Raw genomic sequence first — 24635 nt, 5'->3', positions numbered from 1 at the left:
TAGATGGGCCGCACTCGGAGGGCGCCGGGGGAGCCGCTGGGTTCCTGCATGTTCCTGACAGAAATACAGTTGGTTCAGGGTCTGCAGAGCCGTCTGCTCCCTCTTTTCTCCCTAGTGGGGGTGGAGCAGGGGGCGTGCTCTGTCATTCTGGAAGAGCCTGGAGAATACGTCTCATTCCACACTCTACCATGCACCCCTTCACGCCACCGCGTGGAACAGCCATCCTTCCACGGAGACAGACTGGGCCAGCAGTGCCACGGGCAATCGGCCACAGTGACACAGGCTCACCTGCCCCTGCAGCTAAGGAGGCAGCCTGGGCCGTGAAAGGAGGGCCACAGGGCTCAGCAAGGAGACATGAGAACTGCCTTCACTTTCCCCTGCTAATCCTACCCTCGGGTTTGCTCACTCATTCCAGCGCAGCTAGCCTGTAAACGACTCACTTGGGCAGGTGAGAGGATAGGTTAACCCTTACATTTGTGGTGCACATCCCACGTCGATATCGGGCAAGAACAACTCAGCAGGGACCAGCTCAGGAACAAGTGAAATCAGAATCAAGCAGTGCCAGGGGCAATGGTGAAAACAGTGAAGAGTTTAACACTAGTTTGTAAAAAAAGACACACGCCTCTCCCCTCCAGTCCGTTCTCTGGCCCCCAAGAAAGCCTGTCTGAGCAGAGCACCTGCTGCTGCTTCTTCTCCCTCCCTGGATCAAGGGCTCCTGGAGAGTAATTAGCCTGGCAAAGATCACATGCCAGATTTGGTAATCAATCAAAATTCACTACAGAAGGCCGCAAAAACCTATTCGTGGCATAAGGAAATCATTACTGAATAACCCTATCCATCTTTCCAGATGCCTGCTGCATTGTAGGTCTCATCTCAGCCAAGATCTTCCAGGCCTGCCTATGAGACTGACAGCTCTAATAAAATCACTTCTTTTCCTCATATTATTGAGATGTGTAATATTAACGCTTCAGCTTTCACTGCCACTCACATGGCTGAGTCAACAGAGCCAGAGCTGTTTGTGATCTGTGAGAGTATCTACAATGACCTCTCCATGAGATGACTAATCAACAGAAGTCAGAAATCCACCCAGATATTTCTGTCTCTCCAGGTACTCCTACAGCCCTCACCACCGTACTGTTTGCAATAATATGCACATGTAACGAATGTCTGGCATTTGCACTCCTCATTAGCATTTGAGTTCTGCAGGGTGAATCCTCATTAAAACTCTGCATAACCAGACAAGTGAGTGGGCTGCACCGTGTTACCCAACGGGATGCTGGACATGGTGAAGCAGTGTCTGCTGCTGTCCTGTGGGACCTTGCTAGCACTGAAGAGTGGAGCCCACCTACTATGAGCTACACAGCAAGCTGGTCCGGGCTGGATTCATACCACAAGACAGAACTGTATCACTGCTGGACCTGAGGTGACCAGCAAGAGCTAAAGGCTATTGCCATCGCTTCCTCTGCTCCTGGTGGTGGGGTCTCTGAGGCTAGATTCTTGTAGCCACAATTCCCTGTCTGATTACGAGCTGCACTAGGACACTGGAGCCTTCTAGGGGGAGAAACAATAAAACAGAGAACAAATGGGTTTGGAGCAACACTCGAGCCAGCACCGTTGGCTTGGGGTTTCCCGTTACATTCACACAGGTGGCCCTATTCATGAGTAGGGTGCAAGTCAGCTCCTGCCCTAATCCCACAGGTCGCTACCTGCACATGACGTTGCGGAGCTTCTCGAGGTTGGCAGGTGTGAAGTACCAGTAGTTCCGGTCACATCTCTGCACATCCTTCTCAATGCGATGCAGGTTCACAGTGTACATGTCCAGGAGCTCTGGCTACAGAAATACAGACCAAAATAATACAGATGAATTCATCCAAAACCCCCCAAAGGAATGCTGCAAAGTCAAATGAATCCCTGTGCACCGCACTCTGCTCAGAGGTTTGCTTGTGAAGGAGGTAGCCAGCATGCATGCAACTGCAGAATTAACATGGTGAGTCGCACAGAGCAACTGGTGAACTGCATTTGAAAAGGGACCTACAGACTGCTGGCTCTCAGCCCGAGATGGAAATTCCTAAGCAAATACTCACAGAATAGGTGACCCCAGTTGAGGAGACGGGAGAAACTTCATTGTTAGCCAAGTCAGCCACAGCTAGTGAATCCAGCGGTGGGTACAAGCTCTCCATCTCTGGTTCCTCCGACAGATTGTCCTCACTCCCCACCAAGCTGCGCTTTTCAGCTTCACTATCAGCCCAGCTTTCATCCACCACAGAAAGGCCCACCGCTTCATTGTCAGGCAAAACCGCCGCTGTGCTCCCGCCAACTGGAATAAAGACTTCTAAGCTTCCATTGATGGGACATTCACCTTCCAGGCTGTCCTGGCCCTGCAGATCCTCCCCCGCCAGCTTATCCTCTGACAGTGTATTGGCTGAGCTCTGTGGTTTCGGGGCCTCTGCCCCACTGGCTTTCCCTTGGTGGCAGGCCCCGGTTTTGCTGGATTCCGTCGCATTCTCGTCAGTGCTGAAGCTGTGCTCAGACGTGCTGTAGAAAGTCTGGGAAGAGGGATGGCCAGGCTCAGGGGAACACGTGCCATTGGCGATCATCCCGTTTAGGATTTTGGCTTGTTTGCCGTCTTCGAGTTGGGCATCTGCCTCAGTCTGTTCCACATCCTCAACTGATTCAAACACCTGTGCAAACAATGAGCAGAAAGGCCCCTTAGCCCAGGCAAATGCCCTTTGCGTTCACCATCAACCCCTAACTCTTTGGCTGGTGACGCAATCCCTGGGTTTCATGCCATGGGGAGAAAAGTGAGGTTCTGCTCTGAAAAGTGACACCATCCTACCCAGTCACTGTGCTCCCTGTATACGTTCAGAGTCAACCAACGAGCAGTTTTCACTGCTTTCAACTCCTGCTAGCTCTGCAGCACCAAAACCAGCCGAGAGAAAGCTGGGTCCTAGTTTGGCTTGCACATCATCAACAGAATGTAACCAAATCAGTTACAGCCGTGCAACTCCACAGGCAACAGACAGTGGGGCAGGGCAGGTGTAACTGAAGGCAGAGTCTTTACGGTGCATGACAATGGAGGAGCTAGAAAGACCCCAGCATTCCTCTCAGATCCCAGGATGAGCATGCAGGGCTGGCTGCTGGAACAAAGCACGATTTGCCCATTGGCTGAGTGGGTTGACGTGGAAGCAAGGGGCTCACAATGCCATTTTAGAGTCACTTCCCAAAGCCATCGTGAATTTTTGAGCATATTAACTTCAAGCACAGCCCACAACAAGATGCTCTGGCGACTGGAAGTGACCTAGACTCATTCCCATCACATTAACAACCGTTTAGGGGCAACGATGTTGCACAACATTCTGCAGCGCATTTACATTCGAGTCTAGGGGCCGTCACAAGAGGGGGCAAGAAATCGGCTCGAATACTCGGCTGCTTGCTTTGGATACTCACGCAGTTTGTGCGGAGTCAGTGCAGACAAGCTGTGCACGACTCCAGTGCATTTGGACCTCCTCTGGGTTAGGAGTAAGAGATGGGGCCAGATTCAGGCACCGTGTAAGACCTACTCCAGCTAGAGGCAGAGCACTTGCAGCTCCGTTCTGGTTGTAGCCACTCCACTGAGAAGGGCCCACGCATCTTGATTCTGGCTCTGTTCTAGCTGCAGTATCCATTCAGGATGCTCCAATACATTTTCTAGGATTAGCTGAATTTTATTTTGTATGTCACCAAACTGCAGGTCCCTGCCACGGACCTGGCCATGTAAGACGACAAAAACGTCACCATGTGTTGCGCCCACTGAAGCCTCAGCTTCAAACATCCAGCCTCATTTGATCTAGCCATACACAGTTTCTGGTTATTTACAAAAGGCCCCGCCAGCACTCCTTGCAGTGACGGCCTTCTACGCTGTATTTTAATACAGAAAGGCACTGTGTGTTTAGCAGGGTTGTAATTTAGGTACACAAATGGCTGTTCATATGTAAATCAGCTCACGGCGCCAAAGCAGGAAGCTAATGAGGTCCAGGTTGGCACATGCACAAAGTTTGCAGAAAATGGGGCAAATCTTTCATTTGGAGTCCAGGCAGGAGGTCTGGCTGTCAAGTCCTATCAAGCGACGCTCTGTCTTGATCTCCGCAGCCTTCAGAGTAGCATGCAGGCTGAGCTCAATTAACTGTATTTTGGACACCCTTAATATAAGCCTGTTCAAAACTGGCGGATAAAGCTCTGGTATCAACCCAAGCTGGAGTCACACTAGAGGGTGCAAAGCTGGGTGGGTTACCTGGGTGCTGGAGCTGGAGTCACTCAGCAGCCGGGCGTGGCTTTGCCTGCCAGAGCTACAGCTTTGGGAAGACTGCAATAGAGAAGAGTGGAACAGTTCAGGGAAAAAAGCAAAGCACAAGCTTATACTGTCCCCACCCGGATCCCCGGGGTGAAGCTAACGCTGCAGCAGCACCACTGTAACCTGCACGTCTGCACACAAGGATTGGGGGGGAACCGTACCTGATAAATCCTCATATTTAAATCAGGGAAACAACAGATTTACAGGACCTGGGATCTGTCATTCTGGGTCAGGTTATTGGTCCGGAGTTCAGCAGCCTGCCTCCAGCAGTGACTGGTGCTTCTTGTTAAGGGAGCGCTGGCGATTAAGAGATGTCCCAGGTGAATTGTTCAAGGCCGTACATTGGAGGGTGAGATGAGCTGCTTTCTTCTGGCCTTTGGGGAGGTGAAGCTGCATCCCCGAAGTGCCAGAGTCTAATCCTGATCCGGAGCGAGCAGTGAGCCGATTCACCGCCTCGGAGTTTACATAAGTAACCAAAGCCCAGGCCATGACTCAACCCCTCCTCCCTACACACGCTCTTCGGTTTCTAAAGTATTGTAATTTCAGAGAGAGACTGTCAAGACTGACGGACTAAAGACGCGACAGCAGCATTTGCTGACTCCAAGCTGACGGGGAGCAGGCTGCTTTCCTGCTATGGGTCTGTAATGAACCACGCAATGCTTTGCTGCTCTGTCTGTCGAATAGCCGTTCATTGGCATTGACTTCCACAGCTAAATTAAAGCTTTGGGGAGAACGGTTTGCCCTGCTCCTCATCTGTCCATAACTCACATAGTGATACTTTTTAGAGTGGAACCAAGGGGCTATTTTCACTACATGTCAAAGTGACATATGCAAGTGGTGTGAAACTTAACTGTATGTGATGCCGCAATGAAGTTTAAAGAAAAAACCTTTCAGAGCCAGAACAGGAGCAGGAAATTGCAGCCTCCTGTGCCCACCCCGGTGTTGTACTTGTTGGCAGGGTCTCCAGCGGGGAGGGGACAGGTGATCGCTTTCTCCATAATCACGGGGACACTTTGCAACAGTAGATTTCAGATTTAAGGTAGAGAAGGGGTGATCCTCTACACTCATGGACTCTGTCAGGGCCCCTCCCAGGAACAGAGAGATGGTCCAGGTGTAACTCAGCCGCACAATGGAAGCACCGCTGAGATAGGAATGATTCACTGAAATGCAGTAAATGCCAAATTCTCCGCCCACTCGCACCTGGCTCAGTGCAAGAGCTGTCAGCTTAGCTCCTGCAAGCAACAAAGGGATCTGCGCACTCCCTGCATATCCCCTACTCCCCCACCCACAGCACATGGGTAAACAGCTACCTTCATCTCTAGCCGACAGATTCACCAACCAATACACACACACACACACAAACTCTTTCAGGAGGAAGACAGATAAAGCCGCAGTGGAGCAGAGCTGCAGCTCAGATAGCCTGACCCAGGGGTCTTTTTTGGCCTTCCTTGATATGGTTTTTGCTTCCAGTGGATGAGGTCAGGTGACTTGGCTAGTCGCTTGTTCTGTTGCACAGAAAACTCTCCCCCTGGCACTGCAATGCCCTGATCTGCAGCTGGCACCTTCCCAGTTCCCAAAGTCCTTGTATGGATGCCCTGCTCCAGTTTTCCTTCTCAGAGAACAAAGCTGGACTGAAAGCCCTCACACGTGTCTGTGTTCAAGGCTGTTTCCTTTAACAGACTCTGCCCTCCAGCCCTTGGTGCTTGTTCTCTAGATTTATTTTCCTTGCCACATGCCAGTCCCGCAACAGCAAGCCCTCCCAAGGTCCACATCTAAACCCAACAGCTTCCTGCCCGCCTGCCCATTCCTGTGGGACCAGTTCATCGCTCTGATGCAGAGCGGAATCAAAGGCACTCAGCTGGGTTCGGCAGCAACGAGGCAGAAAAGGAACAGGGATCCAAGTGAAGATTTCATGTCTTCCAAGACCAGTCTGTCAGCTATTCCCATAGCTTCTGACCCCTGCAGGTCCGTACACCCCACGGGCCTGAGTCTCCTCCCTCTTACACCAGTTCAACACGGGTGTCACTCCGCTGACTTCACTGACGTTATTCCTGATTTACACCAATCTGAGTGAGAAGAGAATCTTTACAAAATATCCCTTCCTTTCTCCTCGCCCCCAGGAACAGTGGAGTAACTGGGGTCTGAATGGGCCCCTTGCTGTGGGGCGGGTGTTTGTTCATGGTGACGTGCTATTGAATGCTGGGTGTTGGGCTCCCTTCCCCTTTTAATAACTGTTCTCTTGTTACACAGACTCCATGCTTGCGAGTGGGAAGTGTTGCCTCAGGGAGGTGCCCGGGGTGGTGTTTAATGTTCCCATGTTACAGGGCGGGAGGAGGGTCGAACCTGTTCTGTTTTGCATTGTTCAGAGGAACCCTTCGATATTGAAGCCAGTTCTTGTAGCTTCAGACACCACTGGACAGAAAGGTCACACCTATGTACACCTGAATGAGATCAAACATGGGCATGGCCCTGGGCGTCTATCTATGGGCTGATCCCCGTGGGCAATCTGCAGTCTGCACCGATCAGCCACTAACTCAGAAGGGAACAGTGGGCTCCGTTCCCCTGCACCACTGCCCCCCTCCCCTCTCTCTGACACTGCCCCAGACAAGCCCCTAAACCTCCATGCTAACTGCCCAGCTCGGTGCATTGCTGCAATTGCTCGAGCGGTGGATTCTCCACCTACCAGCACACACGCTAGCGGAGTCAGCCGATTCATCTTCAACCCCACCCTTTAGATGCCAATTAATGCAGATAGAACCTATTTTAATACAATATTGTGGTGCTGGCTAACCAAACCCAGAGGCTGGCTAGCTGGCGTGACTGCAGCGCAGGTCTCGGTACTTCCAGGGGCATGGGGATCACAGAGGCTGACGCTCCCATGGGGAAGGCAGAGGCTAGAAGAAGACACAGCTCTATTCCAGGGCCGCAGGGAGCACCATGAGCAGTACAGGCCCAGGGAGGCGAAGGGGAGAGAGACACCGGAGAGCAGGAGTCAGACCAGTCTCTCTGTCTAGCTGGGAAGTGAAACAGTCATTGTGAACAATGTTTGCAGAGGAGCAGAAATGGGGAGAGGCAAAGAGGGAGGGCAGGAGAGAGAATAGGAAATGGGCCAACAGTAAAATAATACCAGGGAAAAAGAGCTCTCTTCCCCCACAGGGCAGATGGGGGGGCCCCACTCGGCAGGCCCTCAGCCGGCTCACCTCGTTGCTGACAGTCGAATCCCTGTGCATCATCCTCTGAATGTGGGTGTCTAAGCTCGCCCCAGAAGAGCACTTGGCCAGAGCCGCAGCGTGGGATTCCTTCTCCCTTTGCCGAACGATGGCCTCGCAGCCCAGCCATTCCGCCATGATCTGTTCATAGCAGGCCCGGATCTGATCGTCAACCTGCAGCATTCAGAGAGAGAGAACCCACCAGGATAGTCCGAATTGGGGCGTGACTGCCCCTCTGCACAACTCCACCCCAAACATGTTCCCCACACCCCGAGCACGCTTGGTACCCAGGCTGAGTGCAAGGCTTCTGATGTCTGCTCTGAGTTCCGGTGTGGCACAGGCAGAGAAGCTCCCCCCGTCAGGCACCACATCATGGAGAAACTATGAGCCAGCTTCTTCCCTCCTCAAGAAGCTGCCAAATGGTTGAGCAAAGTGCTCTTGGAAGGGGATCAGCCTCCAGCCAGACAGCAGCATTTCAATCCCTTGCTCATCCTACTGTCTAGGCACTCAGACCTTTCCCCAGGCACTGCTGAGTCCAGCACCCCTCTGGCCGACCCCTCCCCACCCTGTCAGCGCCCCAATCAGAGCCAGTGGTGCAAAACTTCAGCCACTGCGGGCTGGACGCAAAAACCGCGGCTCTGTCCAGCTGCCTTCATCCCAAAGCTTCCCAAACCCCAGGTCTCTGCCCTGGCAGCAGCCAGCCCAGTGGGAGACTGACCTCTCTCCTCTCAGCTCCCGTCATCCCGAAGTGGTAGTGGCCCAAGAGGAAGGGCCAGACGGCTTTCCTGATCTCAGGCTGGATCCCACCGTAGTAGATGAGCCGTAACAACTCCTGCTCCTCGTAACTCTGCGGGGAGAGCTCAGCCAGTTACTGAAAGGCCCTGGGCAGGACCGAAACCAGTTGGCTGCCATTTGCAACAACAATCCCTGCCCTTTTGCAGCCCCTGACAGCACCCCAGGATCTCTGGGGCACAACTTTCCCATAGCATGCACTCCTTTGGGGGCCGGGCTTGGACACCCAGGGCCTAAAGTTTTTCCAAGGTGCTGAGCACCCCAAACCCTGAACTCCAGCGCTCAGCCTGAAACAAAACAGAGGCACCCGAAGCTAGGGGGCACTTGGGAAAACACTGGCCTTCAAGGGCCTTCGTTAAGCCAGGCAGGGCCCCCGTGCAGCAGCAGCAGCCCTGTTTCAAGGGGAGGAAGATGCGACACAAAAGAAAAAGTGATCTGGCCAAGATCATTCTCGTGCCTTTGCATGGCCAACAATGCAGCTCCGTAGCAGCAGCCCCGGGGCGGAGTTCGCACCTCCAGCACCACATCACTCAACCCTGCTGTGGTAAAAACACCTGTGCCCTGTCTACACTAGTGATCCCACCATTGCTACCCCTGGCCGAGCTGCCCCACTGGCAGTGGTGTAGACAAGTCACAGCAAGTCAGAGTGAGAGCTGGGGACAGGGCCATGGTCTAGGTAGGTAGGGCTCCTGGGCTCTGGCACAGAATCGTTATGCAGCCTTGGGCATGTCACTTGACCACGCCGTGCCACTCTTGCAGCATGGTGAAATGGTGATAACAGTGCTCCCCTTCGGGGGACTGCGCGTCTGAATCAATTCATTATCGTTTGAAAAGGGTTGTGAGACACTTGGGCGTAAAGGGCCATACAGATGCAGAGCATATCATTAATGATGACTGGCCAATGCACAAGCGGTGCAATAAATAGAAAATGTAACGGAGGGAAATAAAACAGATGTAGAAGTCAAAAAAGAAAAAAAAAAGTGTCAAAAGGGCTTAGGCAGGCTCCCGTATATTAGCCATTCGATGCGGCTAGGCTTCTATCATGCACCCCACGAGTGCCCTTCTGGGGACCCTGAAGCAAGAAACAGCAGACCGGATCTGGATCTCCGGATCCCAGTTGCAGTGGTTCTTGAGCAGCATTACACAAGCAGATACAGCCCTGTACTAACCCACAGACGAGTCGCTGCTGGAGACGCTTACAATGTTGTCATTAACCATTGGTAAAAGAATCACAGAGCAGCTTTGTGTTGCAGTAATTCTTGCCTAGGCCGCGTTCTAGCCGTCCAACTAGAACGCTGGTCCCTACCGTGCTATCCTGCAGGTATTTTTGCCATATCTCTGCAGTCAGTCCACCGCTGGCATTACATGGCAGGTCAGGAGACACAATGTTGTGGTTAACCAATGCGGACAGGTGGGTTCGCACAGTGGAGAGATGTCGACAGTATGCCAGCCCTGCAGGTGGAGCAAGGATTCGTTCAGAACAAGGCGCTTGGGCAGCCCCAGAAAACATAGATGGAAGCCCAGAAAAGACCCAGAATGCCAGTGAGTCCGTCCACCCTGGGCCACTGGCCTCCAGTGCCGATTTTCTAGGGCTTTTTCCAGTCTAATTCTAAGAGTCACAAACAAGGGGTCTTCCTCCTTTGGGAGACATTCCCCAGCCAGATACATTTCACTGCCAGGAGGGTTTTCCTGATCATGGGCAAATGGCTGCTACTCTCTTTAGCTCACTGGGCCAAAGCCTGTGATTTGGAGCCCCAGTCACGGAGCAGGACCCCGTTGTGCTAGGGGCCGTGCAAACACAGAACAAAGAGAGTCCCTGCCCCGGAGAACGGACAGTCTGCATTTATATACGGACAGACGGGGGAGTACAAGGAAACAATACTGGTCAGCACGGCGGGCCGTGGTTCTGGCACACGAGCAGCCTAACCCGCTAGTCCCCACACTACATGCATGCAATTGGTTGACAGCACTGGTGTGTGCACATGCCCTGCGTACGGTATCAGCCTGATTCCCTGGGCCAGTTCTCCTCTCTGTCACAAGCCGCAATGAAGAGGAGAATCTGAGCCGGCCTATCTTCGAGGTTCAGACGGAGGAAGAGAGCACTCACAGCCATAGAAAGCCCGGGAGAGGATCTGGTATTTCATGTTGTCACACAGGAGCTTTAGTGGGGTTCTGCCAAGAGAGAAGAAAACCAATCCGATACAAGAGAGGAATGGCCCCCATCATGGCCCCAGCCATCACACAGTGTCCTGGCCCACCCCACAGCCCCGACTGCTCATGTGCAAACACCTGGAAATGCAGCCTCTCCTCAGTAATTCTATCACAGAGCAACCTGCCCCGCTCTGTGACCCTGGTTTGTTCACCCCGCGATAATTGTTCCATGCTAGAGGTGGGCATCTGCTAAGCAGGGAAGGGAGAGAAGGGAAGAGCCAGGAGGCTCGGGTTTTTTACAATTGATCAAATGTTTTGTTCATTCTAAGTTTTCTACTCCCACTGCCTGACCAACGCTGACCCGCGAGGGCTGGCTGTGCTTGGGAATAAGGCAATTTAGAATCAATGTGAATATTTACAGATGGGGAAACTGAGGCAGAGCTCGTAAAACTGGGATTTGCAAAGACCCCACGGGAGTCAGGCACCCAACTAACTCCCTCAGTCTCGTCAGAAAATCCCAGCCTACACTACCTGCCCATAGGAGAGCTGGGATCAGAAACAGGGAATCCCAGCTCCCAGGCCTGTGCTCAGCTCACTAGGCCATGCCTGTGAGGAGATTACTGTACCACCATTAACCCATTCCGGACAGTCACTCCCATGACAGGATGAGCCCACTTAGGACACAGTCATTTTGCTGCTGAAGACTTTTCACTTCTACTTGGGCTACAAAACTGCCTTCAGGTCCCCACTGCAAATGAAGGGTTCCCCACTTTTAACATCCACCCACGCCCCACCTTGGGAACCCAAACTAGCCTCAAAGCCCTTTTCCATTCCTAAGTGCCAGCCTGAGCATCCCAGCCTGAGGATTTAAACATCCAATGAAGGTGTCCCCATTTGAGCAGTAGCCGAGGGGGGCGGACACATGCCCTGGAGTCTGTCCTAGCCCCGACTTAGAAAATGGGCCCAATGTCTCCCCCATCACTGGCCGTCAGTCACACTGACGCGCTCTGGGGATCTCAGCTTGGTTCCGGTGCATGCATTCCTGCTGTTGGGACAGGCAGACCAGCCACATTAACACGGCTTCCATTGGTTGTACCTTTCATGGTTGCAGCCGTTGGATGGGCCACCATCGGAGGAGCTATTCTGGGAGCACGAGGAGCAGGAGGACTTGCGGGTGCTAGGTTGCCACATGGAAGGCAGGCTGCTGGCTGGTGTGTCGATCAGCTCCTGGGGCACTGCGAGGGCAGGAAAAGACATCACTGAGCAATTGTGATAGGAGATAGATGGCTCACACGCCAGATGAGAGAGAGAGACGGGGACAGGAAAGTTCTGATTAGAGAGATCAATAACCCATGGTCTTCCCAAGCAGATTGTATTAAACCACATGGGTCTGCTGCCAGCCAATCACATTGCTGAGTAGTGATGCACTAGCAGGAAAGGAAAGATCCAGGGTAGCTCTGGTGCATTCAGTCAGCTTGCTTGGGACGGCTGAATGCTGAAAAAGACCCAGGGACCATATGAAAAAGGGGAGGATATCAGAGTCATGCCTGAAGAAGAAACAGTTTGATTAAGATGCTGCAAGAGGTTAACCAGGGCAGCGCAGGCAGGCCGCTCCCGGGATGTTGTCATTTGCTCAAATCTCTCTGGGCGGGCTTTGAATGGTCACTTGCAATGGTTTGGGTTTGAGATCGTGAGCAAATTTAGTCTCCTGCGTGTTCCCAAGTAATAGGCCAACCAGAGGCTAGCATGAGCGTGCTGTTCAGAGAGCCCTGCACATTCTGGACAGCCTCCCAGCAGCTCTGCTGCTGTTCTAGCACGACCATGCCCTGACGCTCCTCTGCCATTTCTATCTGGGGCCTCTTCTGAACGATAAAAAGCGATAATCCAGTTCATTTGCACGTAGGAGCTAAGAGAGGGTAGGAATTCAGGCCTCCAGATGGCAGAGGCTTGTGCATGCCCCCTCGGCACCTCCTAACCCTCCCTGCTTGTTGTTCTTGAGCAGATGCTAGCGTTGGCGATGGGCACCAGGCGAAGGGATACGAGGCCTCCCCAAGGCCTTCTCCCTTCTGAGAACTCAAATCAGGAAAACTGTAACCCAGACGGGGCTGCTGAGCCCAGCACGCAAGGATCCACAAGTGACAACATGGCCCAGGCAGCAAAACGAAAGTAACATGGGTGACAGCAACATTACGCTGATGCGGTTCAGTCCATGGCGCAGTGAGGGGTCTGGCCAGGAGGCTCAGAGAGCGTTTGGGGATCACCACAATCTTGCTTGTAGCAGGAGTCCTCGGGGTCATCTCCCTCCCAGCGGCGCCAGAGATTGCAGGGGAGGCAAGGAAAGGACGAGAATGACTGGTTACAGGAACTAAAGACGTGGAGACAGGGCAAAGGCACAAATGCGTGAGGGGAGGAAGAACCCGGGCAGGAGTTAGAGCCTTAGGGGGAAGTCCTATATCATGTGACAGAGGAAGATACCCCTGCCAGAGGAGCGGTCAATCATTCATTTAACGGTGAACTCCCTGCGTGAGGGAACGGTACAGGAGGGTTCGAAACAAAGCGATAGAAAGGGGCGTCTCTTCCCTTTGTTTTACTTTTAGGCTATGTCTACACTAGCACTTTTGTCGGTCGGGGTGTGAAAAAACCACCCCCCTGACCAACAAACGCGCCGGTGTGGACAGTGCTATGTCGGCGGGAGACGCACTCCTGCCAACACAGCTCCCGCCACTCGCTGGGGGTGTTTAATTACGCCAGCAGGAGCGCTCTCTTCCACCAGCTACAGCGGCGCAGCCGGCCGTGGTGTGGTCCAGTATAGACAGAGCCTTAGGCAGACTTCTTCTGTGCCTCAGTCACACACAAGTTACTGGGCAAGATACAGGAGTAACTGAGTGAAACTCTCTGGCCTCCATTACACAGGAGGTCAAACGAGATGATCTAATGACCCATTTCTGTGTCAAGCAACCCAATAGGATCATCCCCACCTGCTCCGGGGAGGAAGGGGTGGGGCAAAGTCAGCTACGCCAGTGTGAATTTTCTCACAGGACATGGTTCTCCCCTCTTTGTGCTGCTGGAGTAGCACAGAAGGGACCGAGGTCGGCCCAGGATCTGGCCCATTGGGGTTAGTGAAGTGTTTCCTGATTTGCACCAGTGCGAGAGAAGTAAACAGGATTCCCAATTAACACATTCCTGGCCACCTGCTTTTGCAGCGAGAGTGCCCAGAAAGGCTCGTGAACGCAGCCAGAACAGGCTCTCGGTCAGAGTCCGAGGAATATTTGGGGAAGATTCTTTGCAACATTCACGGAGCTCTCTTGTACAGGGGCCTGGGGCCCTTCTCCAGCTATGAGAGCAAAGGGTTCACTGCTGCCCTCTCGACTGAGCAACGGGTAAATCCCAGTGAGGTTGAGAAGGCAATTCTCCCTCAGCCAAACCCTGTCTTGGAAAGATTTTCAGCAGGGACTTGTGCTGTGCATTTCCAGCAGTGCTGGCGTCGGGCTATTCCCACTCCAGCAACAAGCCACGCTGCATGTCATTACTGAGTGCACCTACCAAACTCTGACTGCGTGCCGGGGTAGATTATCCGGAAAACGTAGTCCGTGGCTTCATCATCTTCCTTATCAGATGCCGACTCGGAAGAGCCCTGGGGACTTCGCTTTCTCAGCTTTGGAAACACCTTCCCCTACATAAATAAGAACTCCTGTTTACAAAGCCAGGCTATGTGTTTACATTCAGGGCAACCTCAAATGCCACTTTGCCACTGAAAAGATTGTCTAATGCAAGAACACACATGCCCTCCCGCTGACCTAGGAGTTCACACATCTGCAGCACTCGCTTGGCTGGAAGACCCCCGTGCTTTTGATTACATTCACACAGAGAGAAAAGTTTACCCCCGAGGTAGGAGCTATGATACGAGCTTGTACCAGAGTCTCTGAAACAGCAGAGTCCCGGCCACCATAACTTGCATACAGAGATGGGGTTCATAGAGCCTGCAGATCCCAACATGCAGCGTGGCCAGACTCCTCACTCGAGACAGGGCATCGCATGCGAAGACCAATTGCTAGGTCTGCTGTAGGGCATCAATATACCCGTGTGTTAAGGTAAGAGCATCTGCAACCCTCTTTATGTTATGCAAGTTAGATGTGACCCTCCGGCTGCAGGAAAACTGCCCAGTGGCATAAGACAACAGGCAGAGCCTGGTCACTCCCATCTTACATGAATTTACTAAGTAAGGGGGAAATACATCCCTGTCCAGAAGGGCCGTTCAAGGTAGCACAAGTTCCACTTCAGCCCTCCAGGCTGAAGTGGGACCCAGGTCTGCTGCTGGCCTTCTGGTCCAGGGGTGCATTTTACCCAGGGTACTGACAACTGCATGGATAGGAGTCTTGGCCTGAAATAAAGTGACACCTGTTGTATTCAGCAAGCTCCTGTGGGGACTGCTCTTTCTTGGTGGCTGTGGTTGCTGGACAATGTGTGAGCTCGGGCGTTTTCCTGCACTGCAGTTAGCCCGCACTGTGGCCCAGGAATATGTGTCCAGTAGCAGGGTACATTTATAAAGGGACGCACTGAGATATAAGGTTTCATTTTTCGTAGGCTGCAGGTTCCCCTCTACTGCATGGGCTTCCTTTCTACAGGGGGTGCAGATCACGTCACCACCCGCAACTCCTGTCCAGTGCTGGGCTTCTAGTGTGCTTGGCTCCAGAGGTATTCACACCCTGGGATTTTTCAACTGTAGCTGCCACTAAGTCCGGGCAGGTACCACTCTGCCACACCAGCACCAGCTAGGAGCCCACGTCGGCGAGGGGTGAGAGCACAGTTACTGAGCCTTTGCATTCCAACCCACACTTCAGCCAAGGTTCCTACCTTCCCCCTCTGTGACCAAAGAGGTGGGTCCAGCTGTCCATGAGGGAGGAGACCATTTTCTAGGCAGGACAGAAACTGAAGCAGGTGCCCTCCTTTGGGGAACCTGAGCGGAGGCCTCTGAATTCCATCCTGACTCACCAAAACTACTGTCCCACCGCTGTCTACTATTAGCAACAGGAACGAAAGCAGAGAAGATACACAACACAGAAGTTAGGGAAACAGGTGCCAGAGGTAACCCTACCCATGTGAAACCCCAGGGCCCAGCACAGTGGAGCCATCCAGAGACGCTTCCAGGGGAGAAATAAATACAGAACGTGTACATGCAGCTCCAGCCCACGAGTTATCGGAACTTTCCTCCCACAGGTGGGAATCCATCCCAGGCAGGAGGCCTAGGCACCACTAGAGCCCCACGTAAACTCATAGGCTCTGCACTAGGGGGAAATTCACCCCTACAACCACAAACGCTGTGGGGCTGGTGTGCGCATTACTGCACCTACAGGGGTCAGTAGGGATGGTTAATGAGAAATCAGCTGAGCCGAGATTAACACGGATTCAGACAAAATTCCAGCTGTGCGGGCCTGGGATTTGCAATTATAAACTTGGCCTGAAATGCCAGCAGTGAGTTTGTTTCTGTTCCCCTGCGTAGGTCTCTGTCCCTAATGAACGTAATGCAGCGATTCTGCAGGAAACGTGATCTCTAGCAGGAGAGCGCTATTGCTGTTAGCACTAGGGCTGTTAGTACGATGATGACTGTTGCTGTTTCATGGCCACCATGTGGAGTGCTGTATAAAACAGGTGAGACAAGCACAGCCCAGCCAATCACACCTCTCAGCAATGACAGACCAAAGGAGTCTCCTAACACAGTCGGCCCAGGTTGCGTTCACTTGAGAAGAGGAAGGGAACCTTCTCACACAATATACATTTCTAGAGAAGGTCTTAAAGCACTTTACTGATTAAATATAAAAGGCACCACTGTAATGCAGCCACCTGTACGGTGGACAGCGGCAGCCAACTGGTTTACTGCACCCTGAACAACAGGGAGTAGAGGGCAACTTTTGCCACTGGGGCAGAAAATGTATTTACATTTGTTATGATAGGGCTTGGCAGCCCCAACTGGGCTTGGGACCCGGTTGTGCTGCACACTGGGGAGACAGTGTAAGGACAGGCCCTGCCCCAAAGCCTGCACATTCTGAAGAGACGGGACACAAAGGGAATATTGTTACTCACATTTCACAGATGAGAACTGGAGCCCAGAGAGACTGAATGACGCCCAGGGAGGCTATGGCAGAGCCAGGAACAGAACCCAGGTCTCCCGCGTCCCAGCCCGTCGCCTTAACCACCAGGGCTCTTCCCTCTCTAGTTACACTAGACCCAGGGGTCCAATCCCGGAACCCCCTTCACAAAGTGCCAGAGAGTCGTCGCTGCCCAGCCCAGCAGGCAGGCCCTGCTTTTAAGGTCCCCCCTGGAGGAGCCCCGTAAGAGCAATCGCACAGAGCTCAGTTCATCTACCTTGGGAGCATGAAGGAGCGACTCAAGCAAGCTGGGATTTGAACCAGTGATTCCACAGAAACTAGGTATTTCAAGACTTGTCCCGGGCGCTCTCTGCCATCATCACATTCTCCAGGTACCTGCTGCAGCCCTCTGCGAGCAGATGGCACAAGCTGCCCTGGAGAGAAAGCAATGCCCGCCTCCCTTACCCTGCTGGTGACAGTGCAGGTAGACGATCTCCTCGAGGCGAATGGTCATGGCATAGTCCCAGTACACACTGGAAGGAAAGAGGAGAGAGGCCCCGGTCACTCAGCAGAGTCCTACGCCCCACAGGCTTTCAACCGCCAGAGAAGCCCCTCCGGCCATGCAACTCGACAGCACCTTCAAAGCCATCCGATGGCAAGAGTCCGGGCCCAGTCTTCCGTGGGTGTAAAGAGCACAGACCCAGGGGAAGCTGCTCCCATTTAGATTGGCTGAGGATCTTGCCCTGCGGATCACCAGAACCCCCCTGACCCAGCCGGGAGCTATGGAGGGACATGGGGGATGTGAGCAACAGCAAGGCGCCTGCCGTGGGAACAGCTGGGGGCAGTGGGAACGTCCCTGCAGAAATGCCTTGGGCCACTTCTCTCTGGGCTTCCTACGTAGTTCAACAAGACTGAGCTGTGTTAAACCCGGGTCTGCTAAACCCACTGCTGCCTCAGCATCCTTCCCCGTACATGGTCGCACGCATCAACCATGTGTGCGGGGAACGCGCACTGCACTGTCGGGAGCCCTGCACAGACCCTCTCTCTGAAGCGAGCCCCATACTGGGAAACGAGTAGCAGTGTGCTAGCCAGTGCATGTAGGTTACGCCCCTCATATTGATAGGTATTATGGGCATGGAATTAGTGGGGGGGCCGAATGGGGGGGAGTAATCATGCTAAATTGTACTCAGCGTCTTCTTGCTCCCTTATGCTAAGGCATATATCCCATGATGCATTGGGGCACAGAGCTCAGCACTTGGCTTAGGCAAGTAGAAAAACTGTCCCGAGCTAGATGGACGCGCGGTATGAAACAAAGGTCCAGCGTGGTATCATGGAAGCTGCATGAATCCTTTGCGTTCGGGTGTGGCTCCAGGCCCCCTGACGTTTGGAATTGAATATCAGGTGGGAAAGTACACAGAGGCATCCAGGACAAAGCTGGCACAAGCTGGCCAGTTCAACCTCAAGTGCTGTGACCAGTGCAGACAGCCACGCTACCCCAGACGGCAGCACCCCTTCTGCGTAAGGCAGACGGAACACCCCGGGTGAATTTGCCTCCTGGGAAGGAATGGTGCTGTATTAACTCTCTTTCCTGTACTGTGCTCCTTTGTCTTCAGACAATACATGTGGCTGAGCTTGGGTATTTGGCCTCTTGAATATTTTCAAGAGCGAACCGCGAGGTCATCAAACCGTCGGCTGCCCCTTTTCATCAACAGGCCAAAGGGGCTGAGAACGGGGAGGAAGGGAAATGGTTTCTCATATTTACGCTCTCGTTGTTCTTAGCGGCAGAACCCCCCGATCACACCAGACACGTCATGGAGGACACAGCTTGACAAAGCCTGAACGCTGCTTTTTGCCAGCTGGCCGGTTTGAATTTGGCTCTTAAGCAGAGGAAGCCAAAATCCAACTCCCGCCCAAGCCAGAGCAGAACCTTCCTCCTCTGACCCCTGAAACCTCCTGTCCCCTCTGCTGGGGAAGCTTCGCCTCCACACCGGGGGGGGGGGGGGGGGGGGGGAGGAGGAGGAGAAGAACGAAGCCAGTGCGCTTACATCCCAATTAAGCCTAATAGGATCTGAGAAGTGTCCGGGCCCCTGCTGGCCGTCTGTGGAGGGAAACTTTCACCGGGCTGCTGAGCTCCTGGGCTCACCCCAGGGGCCTCGGTGCTTCCTGTGCTGCTGGGTTCTCCTTTTACTTCCGTAATGACACTTCTGGAAAGTGGCTGAACAATTTTTCATTTTAAATTTCCTTCACTGTTGCTTTTAAGGAAAAAACAGAACGAATGTCAAGTCGAGTCCTGCAGGCCACAGCCCTCAGCCTGATCCGAGGGGAGCAGGGTCGAGGAACAGCTGATTGACAGGGCAGGGCCTGGCACAGAGATCACAAGAGGAAATGGACATGGAATAAAAAAAAATCCCTGTAATGGATCCATCAAAGAAACGTTTCATTTTCTTCTCTCAAAGACAATGCCTCAGAGAAGGCAGTTTCATTTCCAGGGAGGACCTGGTACAGGATGAAATCTCTATCCAGTTCTTTAAGTTAAGGTCCAGGTTTTCAGCAGCAATAGCTGTCATTTAGAAAAGCTGTGCTTAAAAAAGTGCAGGCATTACAGCCACCCTGTGAAAGGCCCAGAGAAAGACAAGGGGTGTGGGTGTATGTGTGCAACTGCAAAACCACCCCAGAAGGAGGCATACTTACTTTGTGGTTTGACCTCTCTCTCTCTGTGTCTTGCCTGGACACTGGGAAATTTTAGAAATTAGCCTGAGGACCAAGTCAAGAACTCAGCAAAGCAATACAGAGATGAAAAGAGGATTACAGCAGGGTGCCAGTCATCCCCGCCAGCAGCATAGAGAGACCCCCCCAAGAGTACACGGGGGTGAGAGTGGAGATGCCAGAAACAAAGGCAAAAAAGAGAGACAAGTATAGAAAACAGACAAAAATGAAAATGAGTTACATGAACAATTATGTTTATCTCAGCCCAGGGGACAATGCTCAGTTATTTCTGCCCCTGGGTTTCCTATACTATTTATTTAGATGATTCTCTGTTATGTTTCAGGAGAACTGATCTACAGCTGGAAAGCACTTGGGAATTCTGTTAATGGTTATTGTTCAATCCAAGCTGTTATGCTTATGTCAATAGCGAGCTGCTGGAAGGAACTTTTCTGAGCGGCCCGAGGCCTGCAAAGGCCTGGCCCAGTTTGTTAACGTTAGTTTGTAAAAGGGAGTGTTGCAGTCAAGAAAAACGTCCCCAACGCACATGGCAGATTCCAATATCCACTTCATCGGGGAATGCTACCCTGAGTGGGGCTCGGAGCCCATGAACGGAGACGTGCCAGAGACTTCCTGGAGTCCAGTAGGGACTTTGCTATTGGTTTTCTATGGTGGTGCTCAGATACAACGGGGTGGGCAGCAGGATAAGGTCTAAGAGAGAGAAGGAAGAGCTACCAGCCTCAGAGCCATGTCATCCCCTTGGCCTCAACACACCTCAGCCACTCCTGTGAACACGACCCATTGCCCAGCGTTGTTATTCTGGAAGCTGCTTGCATCTTTTCTCCTTGCACATGGACTTCCCTGTTTATCTGCTCTGTGACTCCCTAGATCCATCAGCAGCATTAACAGCCCCCCAAAAGATACTGTGAAGAGCACACCACGTCTCTCCCTGGGAAATCACTCAGAGGGCAAGAAAGCAAATTGTTCCACACCCTTCAGCATAAACAGTCTCTCCGATTCGACCGGCTGAACGCGGCCCTCAGGAGACGGATTCCTTAGCAACGTCTCCTCTCTGTTCCCACAGCCCCTTCCTGCTCTCTGCCCCCGAAGGCCAATTGCTCTCTCTGTTATTGTTTTCAACTCCTGCATAATTGCTCTGTTCTGCTCAGGTGAGCATTTCCTGAACAGGCTGGGTAAAAACTGGCACTCACCCAAAGCACTGAACTGGATTCCCCAGGAGGTTCAGATGAGGGCTTTTCCCTGTTTACATTATACCTCTCAGAAAGCAAGAGTGAATTCAGACGTCAGCTAAACGTCTGGGACCTGCTCCAAAGCCCACGGAGCTCTGTGGAAGGATCCCCACTGACCGCAACAGTTGTTCCATCAGGCCTTTTAGAAGCACCTAACATAATGTTTTTGCCTTGAATGGTTCATTTTCCTCTTGTTCTCTGGCCAACAGGCTCGTGCATATAGAGCGAATCACCTTTTCTCGTAGTCCAGATCTCCCACAGAACCGTTCATTAGCTGGTTGGGGGTCCATTTCAACGTCATGATGTCTGCAGTCTGATGAAGGGACAAGTACCCCGGGATCGCCTCCATGTCGTCTCTCTTTACAAAGAGAACAGAGACAAATTACATTACTGGCCCGCAAAAACAGCACGGACGACACTGCAAAGGCCTGGCTCTTGGGATCAGCGTGGCTCCAGTCTGCTGAAAGTACTGCTTGACCGACCACGCACCCTGGCACAGCTCTGTCCAGCACCCAGGACCGTGCGCACTTCCTGATCCAAGCACCAGGAAGGGGGACGTAAAACTGTTCATGCAGTACTGATCTGCTCGCATGAAACATCACCGCAAACCTGGGCTGGTCGGAGGGCTGGGGGCAGAGCCTCAGTTGGGGAAAACTGTCACAGCTCCAGTGAAGCAGTTTTATCTCACTCCCCTTACAGCCAAAAATGGCCAGAAAGGCAGACTGACGAGCTGGAGGGGACTTTTGTGCTAAAGAAGTGAGCCCCACATCCTGCCCTAGTTCCCTCCCCCAGATCTAGGGCTTAGCAGTCCAGACCCAAGCATGCGCACTAAAATCCCTGCTCCCGGAAGCCACGACTTTGATCCTCCAAGGGGTTAGGATGGCGTGGAAGGGCAGGGCCCAAACTCCACAGGGTCAGCGCTGCAGAACATAAGGCGAAAAAATCAGAACTGCGGCTCCCACCTCCGAGACCATCCCCGCAGAGCTGGGTCACAGACTCACAAGCACCGTACCCCCTAGAAAGGGGCACTCCCTTCATTACCATGCTCTGGTGGCGCCACTGGAGGAGCGTCAGTCTCATTAACAGATGGACCCGACGCTTGGCTCTGTTTGCTGGGCTCAGGACAAAAGGACGGGCAGACCGTGACCTCTCTCCTCTCCTGGCTCTCACCATTAATGCTCCGTGACAGGCCTTCAGAAGTTAGCAGTGAACGTTCCTCAAGCTAGCCTGGCAAAAGCCTGATCTCTAGTCACGCAGCTCAGGGTTTATCTTCTCCTTCCCTTGGGAGCCGTTCTCAACACAGCCCTCTCTGCCTGCATCCGGCTCCGAGCTGTGGGGCCCAGTGCAAAAGCGGAGCTCCCCCACAGGAACGCAGGTTGAGGAAGGATGGCAGAGACACGCTACCCAGCTCTGCAAAGTTGTAGGGCTTGCACCAGGAAAGGGCCCAACTTATCCAAGCGGGTCCCCCACAGTCACCTCTCACCCTGGGCTTGCCATGCCTCTTCTAGCCCAACCCCCCACTTTCGCTATAGGCTGTCAGCTGTGCAGTGTGAACTCCGGGCTCCAGCTGCAGCCACTGGATTGCTCCACTGCAGCACCCCCCGTGTCCCCCATGCGTAGCCAATCTGCTGTGCAAGGACACGCACCGACCACAGTGCTGGGGAAGGAATGGAGACAGCTCGTCGGGCCTGCGTGCCTCTGGGCAAAGAAAAAGGGGACCAGTTTCTAGTCAAAGGAAAGCAGAAGTCCCCCCGCTTCTAGCAGGAGGATCCCCATCTCCTTAGCTTTGAGAAATGGAGCTCAGCTATTTCAGTTCCCAAATTATGCACTTGTCTGTCACCCTTTCTCCCAGCCTGGGGCCGGGCTGGATAAAAAGAACAGAGCAGTGTTTTTAAGTACAGATTTGTGTCACAGAAAGGTCTTGAATTCCTTTATCCACTAGCTGTAGCAGTACAAGGGTTATGCCCCTTCTGGGATGCCTGCCTCAATGTGGCAACACACACACACACTCTCTCTCTCTCTCTCTCTTCAGCAGGTCTGATGTTCCAGCTAGCAAAGACGGGGGTGACACCCACTAGCCAGTACAACCAGGAGAGCAACTTGGCGTTAAAGCAGCCGTGTCCCACGTTTCACCTGCTTCAACCTTTCCTCGCACACAGGCTACTTACCGGCTGCACCAGGACGTTGTTTTTGCCGTAGAGTAGCGTGGCTCTGGAATTCTGATGCAAAGACTCCACATAGTCTCTGGCAGACAGTGACGGCCGGTCGTCCATGCTGCCACTCGAATGCCTTTTCTGAATCTAGAAGGGACCGGCACAGGACAGCTCTGTGAGCTGATTTCACCGCCTCCTGCCCCAGGAGAGCCCAGCATGCAGAAGGGCTTCAGGCCCACCACAGCAAGAAGGGTCACTCTCTTTTCTTTGTCTTTTTCGCCCTCTAGGTCACCAGTCTGACACTAGCCAAGGTCAGCCCTGAACCCATGGTATGCCCAGGGCTGCAATTCATTTGCATGAAATGCAGCAGACTGCAGCTGCCTTCATTTTTAATTTGGAGTTGCCCCCCGAGAGATCTCCGAACGCAGTGCTCCATCTTGCTCCAAGCAGCCAGTAGCCTCCATGGGCTGCGTTTTGGATCCTGCTGGAAGGAGCCTGTTGTTGCAATGATTAATTTACACTTCTCCAGCCTCTCTCATTTGCAGAGCTCAGTGCACTTCGCAAGCCAACTAAAGAAGCTTCACTACCCGTCTCTCCCCCCTCACCACAACGGGAGCCAAGTGAGACGCAATCCACCCCAGCTGACCGCCAACACTCACACAGAGAGCAGGGCGCTTAGTGGGAGAGTCCTGGCGACAGTGTGAGCTGTGAATGCGATGCCTCTGAACGAGTTCGTCGGCGGAGGGGTCAGTCCAGAAGTGATCCGCCGTCTTCATCTTGGTGTACTCCAGGGCGCAAGGCCCCACTGCACAGGGGGGAGATTTAAAGACCAAGCAAAGGGCAGAATCATCGGGCAACATTCTCCCTCTTGGATCCTCACAGTGAACGCCTCAACTCCGACATTTTGGGAACAGAGACGGTGCATCCCAGGAACCCGAATGTGACTCCAAGAGACACAGCTCAATTCCTGGCCTGCTCCAGGGGCCGTGCAGCGGTGTTCTGGCTGTTGCTCAGGCTGGGTTATAAGGTGACTAACCAGCTGTACAGGATACTATCTCGTATAATGTGTGTAACCCCAAGAATAAATCCACAGCTCTGAGCGTGGGAAGCCGTGCTTAGGTTACAGCATTCCTTCCAAGTCTTCATTTGAAAATGGTACTTGGGCACATGGAAGATATATTAATGATCAACATTTCAATAGCTAAGAGAACCAATGGCAGCAGCTATCCAGCATATGCCATTGGTGGCCAGTCGGCAATTATTTCGAGTATGGTAAGAGTTCTTTTTAAATGTACTCACGTAATTCCATCTGCCCACCCCAGCTGCGGCAAGACCCATTAAAAGTCTGTCGAGTTCTCATGAAAAGATGGTATTGCGAGTAGGCAAGAGGGGGAGAGGGGGGTGTCTGCCTGCAAAGTCAGCTCTGAGAGTAGGTTAAAAGATAAAGTTACCCAATAAGGAAGCAAGAATTGGTCCATCTACGGGATCCATCAGGAGAGCTTCTTTCTCATAGTATTTACTAGAAGCAAAGAAAAAAAACCATGTTGCTGGCATATGTTCTAAAGACAGACAGGGCTGTTTTAGCCATAAATTGCCCTATTCTTTCTGCTCCTCTGTGTGCTGCCTGCATCTTTGTGCATCCGCTATTGCTGATGAGAAAGGACAGCAAGTCGTTCTCCCCCTCCAGAGTTAGGCAACCCTCCTCCAGCCTCCATCTCCATCTGACACAATCCGTACCCGCCCTCTGCCTGGCCCAAACTAAAACATTAGGAGCCCCAATGCTCAGGGTCTCTAGGGTGGGCGATGCCCAGGCAGAGCCTGGCCCCTGGCGTTCTCTCGCTGACAGCAGGACTTAAAGACTAAATGAATCCTGTTGGCCTAGTACTAAACCCCTCTATTTCAGCAAGTGTGTGGGGGAGGTCACTGAGTCACAACCCTTGACTACCCCATTAAGAACAGGG

At 52.8% G+C, this 24635-nt stretch overlaps 1 protein-coding gene across 3 annotated transcripts in view; it reads right to left on the bottom strand.

The window, feature by feature from the left end:
* Positions 1-24635, bottom strand: part of SGSM1 (small G protein signaling modulator 1) — an 81787-nt gene that overhangs the window by 12872 nt on the left and 44280 nt on the right. Inside the window, exons 6-22 of one of the 3 annotated variants that reach the window (XM_054006517.1) lie at positions 24126-24193; positions 23334-23479; positions 22690-22821; positions 20755-20879; positions 19260-19322; positions 17034-17101; positions 15337-15500; positions 14026-14155; positions 12674-12847; positions 11579-11717; positions 10439-10503; positions 9638-9783; positions 8258-8386; positions 7531-7713; positions 4271-4342; positions 2085-2681; positions 1707-1831 (exon numbers count right to left, since the gene is read on the bottom strand). In XM_054006517.1, the coding sequence (XP_053862492.1) occupies positions 1707-1831; positions 2085-2681; positions 4271-4342; positions 7531-7713; positions 8258-8386; positions 9638-9783; positions 10439-10503; positions 11579-11717; positions 12674-12847; positions 14026-14155; positions 15337-15500; positions 17034-17101; positions 19260-19322; positions 20755-20879; positions 22690-22821; positions 23334-23479; positions 24126-24193 (2526 nt within the window). The remainder of the gene's footprint in view (positions 1-1706; positions 1832-2084; positions 2682-4270; positions 4343-7530; positions 7714-8257; positions 8387-9637; positions 9784-10438; positions 10504-11578; positions 11718-12673; positions 12848-14025; positions 14156-15336; positions 15501-17033; positions 17102-19259; positions 19323-20754; positions 20880-22689; positions 22822-23333; positions 23480-24125; positions 24194-24635) is intronic. The other 2 variants (XM_054006519.1, XM_054006520.1) reach the window with 2 other exon arrangements.

Source organism: Malaclemys terrapin, chromosome 16 (genome assembly GCF_027887155.1).
Source record: "Malaclemys terrapin pileata isolate rMalTer1 chromosome 16, rMalTer1.hap1, whole genome shotgun sequence".
NCBI classification, from domain to species: domain Eukaryota; kingdom Metazoa; phylum Chordata; order Testudines; family Emydidae; genus Malaclemys; species Malaclemys terrapin.
The sequence above is the reverse complement of the archived record's forward strand: the minus strand, read 5'-3'. Positions and strand labels throughout refer to the sequence as shown.